Source organism: Nematolebias whitei, chromosome 10, assembly GCF_014905685.2.
Source record: "Nematolebias whitei isolate Nwh7 chromosome 10, NemWhi1, whole genome shotgun sequence".
Lineage (NCBI taxonomy): Eukaryota > Metazoa > Chordata > Actinopteri > Cyprinodontiformes > Rivulidae > Nematolebias > Nematolebias whitei.
This window is the reverse complement of record NC_056507.1, coordinates 1,833,713-1,841,151: the sequence shown is the minus strand read 5'-3', so window position 1 is coordinate 1,841,151 and position 7,439 is coordinate 1,833,713. Positions and strand designations below refer to the sequence as shown.

The following is a 7,439-nucleotide window of genomic DNA, read 5'->3' as shown; positions in this document are numbered from 1 at the left end:
ATATAACAGTTATAACCAATATAACAACAGTTATAATAAATATAACAACAGTTATAATAAATATAACAACAGTTATGATAAATATAACAACAGTTATGATAAATATAACAACAGTTATGATAAATATAACAACAGTTATGATAAATATAACAACAGTTATGATAATTATAACAACAGTTATGATAAATATAACAGCAGTTATGATAAATATAACAACAGTTATGATAAATATAACAACAATTATGATAAATATAACAACAGTTATGATAAATATAACAACAGTTATGATAAATATAACAACAGTTATAATAAATATAACAACAGTTATAATAAATGGCAAAGAGTAGAGTGTTTTTGTGCTGCTCAGCCTTTTCCATCATGTAGGAACAAAACTAATAAACTCTGGAAATGACAGTGTTTTGTTTTTAACCTGCTCATTTTTTTGTTTGTTACCCTCAATAAACTTAAAAAAAAAAAAAAAACACTAAAGTTTCCTGAGGTTCTGTGTGATCGGGATCTTATAGCAGGTAGATCACTTTGACTTGGTGGTTTTAAAAGGAGCTCCATGATGAAAACATCTGGACACCCCTTGCTTATTTATTAATATGTTAACTTGTAAATAAAATATAAATTGTGAGATTTTCAAATCATTGCATTCTGTTTTCATTTATATTTTACACAGTGTTTCCATTTTATATGGAATCATAGTTGTTGCAGTGTTTTGGATTGTTTCTGCTCTTTCTTATCAAATGGAGCAATTACTAAAAGTACACCTGATAAAACACTAACAATATTTGGGAGCAGCTGTAGTTGTTGTTTTTTCTCAGCGAACTCTTTTAGAAAGTAACAGCAGTTGGAACGAATAGGCAGATGAAAATAAAATGTTAAAATCAACTCTGTCGCTGTTGGTAGTGTAGCGTGTTCTGTAGTTAGACTGTTCCAGTTCTATGTTCATGTTCCCACAGCAGTCCTGTAGGTGGAAGTTCACGACAGTTCACAACAATGGGAGAAGGGCGGCTGTGAGGGACCGGGAGACTCTGAGTGGCTGTGGCCTACAGCAGCTATTCAATTTTTAAAAAATGGTCCCACTTTTAACGAGAGTCATCCGTGACATGAATTACAACACACCATGTGGGGTTCCATTGGTGCCAAAAATATGTTTGTGTCTCTGTAAAGTGAATATGTAGCGTGTTGGGTGTATGTTAAGTGATATGTTACATCAGCTAACATATCACTTAACATATCACCTTACATTTACACAGCATGCAACATAAACACTTTACATAGACACAAACATTTTTTGGGCACTAATGGAACCCCATACTCACATACAGAGAGTTAGAAAGCATTTCACTAATTTTGACTTAGTTGTTTTAACTGGAAGAAAAAATATATATAATATATATAAATATACATACATACAAGCATATTTATGATTTTCTTTCAACAGATGTTAACTTCAAGACTTTTCTCCCTTGTGATATTCCAGATGTGTACAGTTGTAATTTGTGAGTAATCTTTGGAGCTTGGTGTGCCACCAGGCAGCCCTGAACATGCTGACTCGCTGTCAAGCCGAGGACTTCAAGCGTCACAAGGTTCTGGTGACGGCCATCCACCCCGGCTGGGTTCGCACCGACATGGGAGGACAGCAGGTGAGGCAACACTGCTTCCTTTTCTAAATAAAGGTAAAAGCTTCAAGATCATTATGTAAATTTACTTATTTAAATTAATGATTAAAGTTTAGCTGTTTGTGCTCTGTTAAGCTTCCTTCTAAATTCAGCTTTTTTATTGTCCGTCAGCCTTCTTGTCTTTTTTCAGCTTCTCCTTTCAACATTTTAGCTCTTGGTGTATTTCAAGTAAGCTTCAACTTGTTCAGCAGCTTTCATCATTACTCATCAACATCATCTGGCAACAAGCATTCACACTGCGTTCTCACAGGAACTGCTGCGTCTCTAGGTTTTATTCTGGTGAAGATTCTCAGTCATACAGGACTTGGTAAATCCCAACAAGATCCAAGTCAAAACTACTGGACTTTGTTCTGTAGCTGGAGACGTTTCTCTTCTCGTCCGAGGAGCTTTCTCACTTCAAACAACAGAGAGTGGGATTCAAGTTATGAAGCTGAGATATTTTGTAAGATTGTAGACTGACACATGCAGATTGCCCTCTCACTCCTCACAACAGAGGATCATTACTTATTTATTAACTTTTATTTAACCAGGCAAGTCCCACTGAGATCACAGATCTATTTTACAAGGGAGGCCTGGGCCTGAAGGCATCTAACATGCATGTTTTTGGTCTGTGGGAGGAAACTGGAGCACCTGGAGAAAACCCATGCAAGCATGAGAAGAACATGCAAACTCCACACAGAAAGACCCCAGGTCCAACCGGGGTGGTCTTTGTTAGTTTGACTCGCAGACTCTGGACACATGAATGGAGGTCTTGGTTGGTGTTCAACTGGCTGAGTATCAGGCCTAAAACTGCGTTATAAGTTTTAGAGGGTTGAAGTCTGAGGCCTCCTCCTCTGTTTAAAGATGTTTCTCTCGTTTTACATCAGCAGCCTCCTTCTCTCCCCTCTCTAACCATCTCCTCGGTCCAAAATGTGAACGTTTTGGTCCTGAAGCGAGTGTCCCTTATCGGTGAGGTGCAGGAGAACAGCCGAGTCTTGTCTTGAAGAGCTGGCTCTCCTGTGTTGAGTCATGCGTCTGAAGAAGCTGTTTGGTTTCTCCAACGTAGAGGTCTGGACAGTCCTCGCTGCACTGGACCGCAGACCACTCGGTTTGTGTTTGGGTGTTTTGTCCAGCCTCTGAGAGTCCTGTTGGGTTTGAAATGTACCGGGATGTCGTGCTTGGAGAAAATCCTTCTGAGTTTCTCAGATGCTACCGTAGATATTACTAAATGCACCTGTCGAAAGACGCAAGTATTATGGTATGGTTCTGTCACGGTGTTACCGTGTAGTCTCTGTCTGAAACTCTCTCTGGTCCCGCCCATAAAACAAGATCATTTAACAAAACTTGATACGAAGTTGTACCACCACTAGACGGTGTGCATAATCTTTTCATCACTCCAGCTCCAGGTAAAGGTCAAAGGTTATTCAACGCATTTGCTTATTCGTGGCTGTAGATTGGTGTACAATGGTTTTGTTGAAGGGCGTATGCGGTACTCTTGTTAAATTAAAGTTTTGTGTTTTTGCCTGTGCAGAGAACGTGGGGCTTTAAATGCCTCCCACTCCCCTGCACACGTTCAACGTGTCACATGACCTTTCTTTTAAAGTAGAAAACACTAATTACAGACGGAATGTGGTCATTTTTAAAAGAAAATCATGTTTGTTCTCCCATGCAGGCTCCTCTCACCCCGGAGGACAGTGTGGTCAGCATGCTGGGGGTGATGTCATCTCTGAGCAAGAGACATACTGGGACGTTCCTGAGCTGGGAAGGCAACACCATTCCCTGGTAGCAACAACCAGCATGCTGGGCTAACTGGAAAACAATCTGTGTAATTCAGACGGATGGATTCTGTGTTCATCTTTTTCACACACAGGAAATAAAACGACAAATCTTGTTCACTTTCCAGTAAATTAATTTAAAGTCTGAAATTTAGACAGATTCATAATTTGTTTTAAATCAGAAAAGTTCAAATTAGCTCTACTTTTGAAGTTTCTTGAAGTAAAAAAAAAGGTGTATTGGTGGAGTTAATGGTTTGTTTTTAAATCCCCGCTGGATCCAGTGAGAACTGCTGGTTCATTAAAACTCTACGATCCTTAGTTTGATCTTTATTATCATCCACCTTGATTTCTTACAGCAACAGTAAAAAGTCATGTAACCATCACAGATGCAGCTTCTCGTGTTAACGAGCATCAAACGATCTGAAGTCAAAGCACTCGCTCCTTGAACGAACACGTTTCTCCAACAACCTTTCATCAGTCCAGCTTATTCCTAAAGCTCCAAGTCACAACAGAAGTCACGTCAGGGACTGAACACAAACATCCATCCATCCATCCATTATCTTTACCCGCTTCTTCCATTTTGGGTCACGGGGGTCGCTGGTGCCCATGTCCAGCAATCACTGTGCGAGGGGCGGGGGACACCCTGGACAGGTCTCCAGTCCATCACAGGGACACACAGAGACAAACGAGACAAACAACCATTCACTCTCTCACTCACACCTAGGGACAATTTAGAGTTACCAATCAGCCTAACATGCATGTTTTTGGTCTGTGGGAGGAAACCGGAGTACCCGGAGAAAACCCACGCATGCACGGAGAGAACATGCAAACTCCACCCAGAAAGGTTCTGGACCGGGGTTTGAACCAGGGACCTGCTCGCTGAGAGGCAGCAGCTCTACCAGTTGCGCCACCGTGCTGCCCTGAGCAGAAACATTCAAATATAAAATAATAATTGAACAGAAACATTCATGTATAAAATAATAATTGAACATTATTTATCTGAGGAGCAGCTTTGAGTTTAACTCCATCACTGAACTCTCATCTTGAACAAGCATGAAGGCGACAGTGGAAAGAAAAACTCCCTCATGAGGAAGAAACCTTTAGCAGAACCAGGATCAGGACAAGAGGACCATCTGCTTCGACCGGCTGGGTTTGGTAGGAATAGATACACAATGGCAGGTCAAGAATCACATGTTATGATAGAAATAGTATCAAATGAAAACTATTCAATTTTAACAATTCATTTAAGGACATGAGGTCAGTTTGTCCTCTAGTAGTCTAAGTCTATAGCAGCATAACAAGCCAACCCTAACTATAGGATTTATCAAGAAGGAAAGTCTTAATCCCAGTCTTTAAACTAGACAATGTGTCAGTCTCATGGACAGAAACTGGAAGTTGGTTCCACAAGAGAGGAGCCTGAGAACTGGAAGATCTTCCTCCCATTCTGCTGCTGGAAACTCTAGGAACCACAAGTAAACCTGCAGTCTGAGAGTGAAGTGCTCTGTTAGGAAAATATGGAACAATAAGATCTGTAATATAAGATGGAGCTAGGTTGTTGAGGGCTTTGTAGGTTAGAAGTAAGATTTTGAATTCTATTCTGGATTTGACAGGGAGCCAATAGAGAGAAGCTAAAACTGGAGAGATATGATCTCTCCCAGTAACTCCAGTTAAGACTCTGGCAGCAGCATTTTGGATCAACTGAAGACGTTTTAAAGTTTCATGAGCGTTTTAAATGGCCGCCGTAGTTGCATCTTGTGAAATGTTGATGCTCGGAGTGTGTTCTGAGGAGGATTCTCAGCTACTTCTGCATCAACTTGACCTCTGAAATTTTGAGTACGTTCAGGTCTCTCTTGTAAAAAAGTCCTCGAGGCTCAATGGGATTAATATTTCTAATTAAAGGTTGGATGAATGAACATTATAGTCAGTGGTGGGAACAGTTCCATTAATCTGCTAATCGTGGAACTAACTGTCCGTTTAGCGGATTAGCATTTTCACTAACTTTGAAAACCTTTAGTGAAATTAGTTTATGATCATGTTTTAAATTTGTTTAGTGGTTTCACATTAGCAAATCTAATTTTATTGGTGAATTAGTGAAGATAACTTTGTTTAGCTGTGCCCACCACTCATTATAGCCTGTTGTAGATGTAGTCTACATCCAGTGATTACTTTCTGAATGTTTTATCAAAATCCATCAACTCAAATCAATCAAAAGCACTTCATGCATCAAAACATGTAAAAACAACTGTTGTTGGCCAAGATGCTTTGCATCGGGGGGCCTCATACGTCGATCGCAATCTACTGGTCGATCGCAATCTACTGGTCGATTGCAAAGATATTATGGGTAGATCACATGGCATTAAAAACATCGTCGTCAGCCTATCACCCATCTATGAAATTTGACATTTGATTGACAGACCGGGTAGCCAGTCTGAGATCAGATCTTTTTTGACTCAAGGGTCACCACACATGCACATAAAACTGTGCAAAAAAAACTAGCAAGCAAGTTGCCTAGTTAGCCTCCAGTTTACTTCTTCTAAACTCAAGAAAGGGCCAAATGAGTGGAGGAGATGGACCAAGTCAGAAGCAAAACACCTACACTTTTCATACGGAATGGGAGGAGTCGTATTGGAAGTGCGTTTGCCTCATCTGCCAGTTTACCATTTCTACTTCGAAGAAGGGAAATGTGGAGCAGCATGTTCAGACTGTTCACAGAAACTACGACACTGACTTCCTTCTGAAACACGAACTGAGAAAGAAAAAGATGAAGGAACTAAAACCCCAGTTTTCCTGACAGCAGTCATCTTTCTCACAGCTGACCACAACAGCGAAGGCATCATTCCAGGTGAGTCACTTGTTAAGCACAAGAAGTCCTTCCAAGATGGAGATAATAAAAGAGGCATTTGTTGAAGCTGCTGACTCGTTGTTAAAAACCACCAGAGGCTTCTAGACTTCACATTGTTAAAAGATCTGACCAACATGTTGAATGACTTTAATGTAGAACTGCAAGGAAAAGACTAAACCATGACTGATCTGATCAGCTCAGTTAACTGTTTGTATTTTAATGTATAGTTTTTATTATATGAATTTGGAGGTTGTTAGGTTGATTACATGAATATGTAGGTACTCCTACTGTATTTTGATTGATAAATTGTATTTTAATGGATAGAAATGTCCAGCCAGGGACTGGAGTTGTGAATTAGCTGCAGCTCTCTACTCTTTGTGCGACGTGTCAGTCACAGACTTGTTCTGTTCCATGTTTGTGTGCATGTCCCTGTCAAACTAACTCTTTCAAACAAAAAACACAACGTCTCCTCAAAGCTGCAGCGCCATGATTTGGCAAACTTCAAAACCTCGCGTCAGAGCTGGATGCAATGTGTGCACCCTGACGGTGCACGCTACATGGAGCAGAGTGAGAACTGTCTGACAGAGTTGTCTGTCGCTCTGTCAGGGGAAAGAAGAGTTCGAGAAGAACCAAAGAGCTGCTGGAGAAAGGCAACATCATCCGACACAACAAGACACAACTGGAGCAGCAGCAGGTACTCGTGTGTTCCTACCTGTCCACTTCCTGTTTGTCCTCGGAGCACAGAAAGACTTGAATTAAAACCTCCGTTTCTCTTTGAACTTTATGACTCGTCGTTCCTGAGGGAACGGACTGACCATCTTAGATATTTTTATTCTTCTTCTTTCAGCTGCTACTTCTTCAGTCACCAGGTCTTGGTGTGAGTTAGTTCTCTGTGGTGACCCCTGAAGAAGGAGCAGCTGAAAGCACATTTACTCGTGCACGACGCAGGTGTGTTGTTGCTTTTTACACTCAAACCTAAACAGATGTTGTCTCAGCTCTCCAGCTGTGGTTCCTGTCAGCTGCTCTGACCTGTCGCAGAACTGATCAGAGGGGTCCAGTCATTGTTCGGTGAAGTACATCCCCGGGGCGTTGGAGAGCATCACTAGCTCAGACCCCATGGAGGGTCTGAGCTAGTGATGCCATGGAGGGTCTGAG

General features: G+C 40.9%; 1 protein-coding gene across 1 annotated transcript in view; it reads left to right on the top strand.

The window, feature by feature from the left end:
- Positions 1–3,453, top strand: part of zgc:158868 (uncharacterized protein LOC791147 homolog) — an 8,820-nt gene extending 5,367 nt beyond the window's left edge. Inside the window, exons 5-6 of the mRNA XM_037683064.1 lie at positions 1,542–1,652; positions 3,340–3,453. Coding sequence (XP_037538992.1) covers positions 1,542–1,652; positions 3,340–3,453 — 225 coding nt within the window. The remainder of the gene's footprint in view (positions 1–1,541; positions 1,653–3,339) is intronic.
- Positions 3,454–7,439: the final 3,986 nt, after the last annotated feature.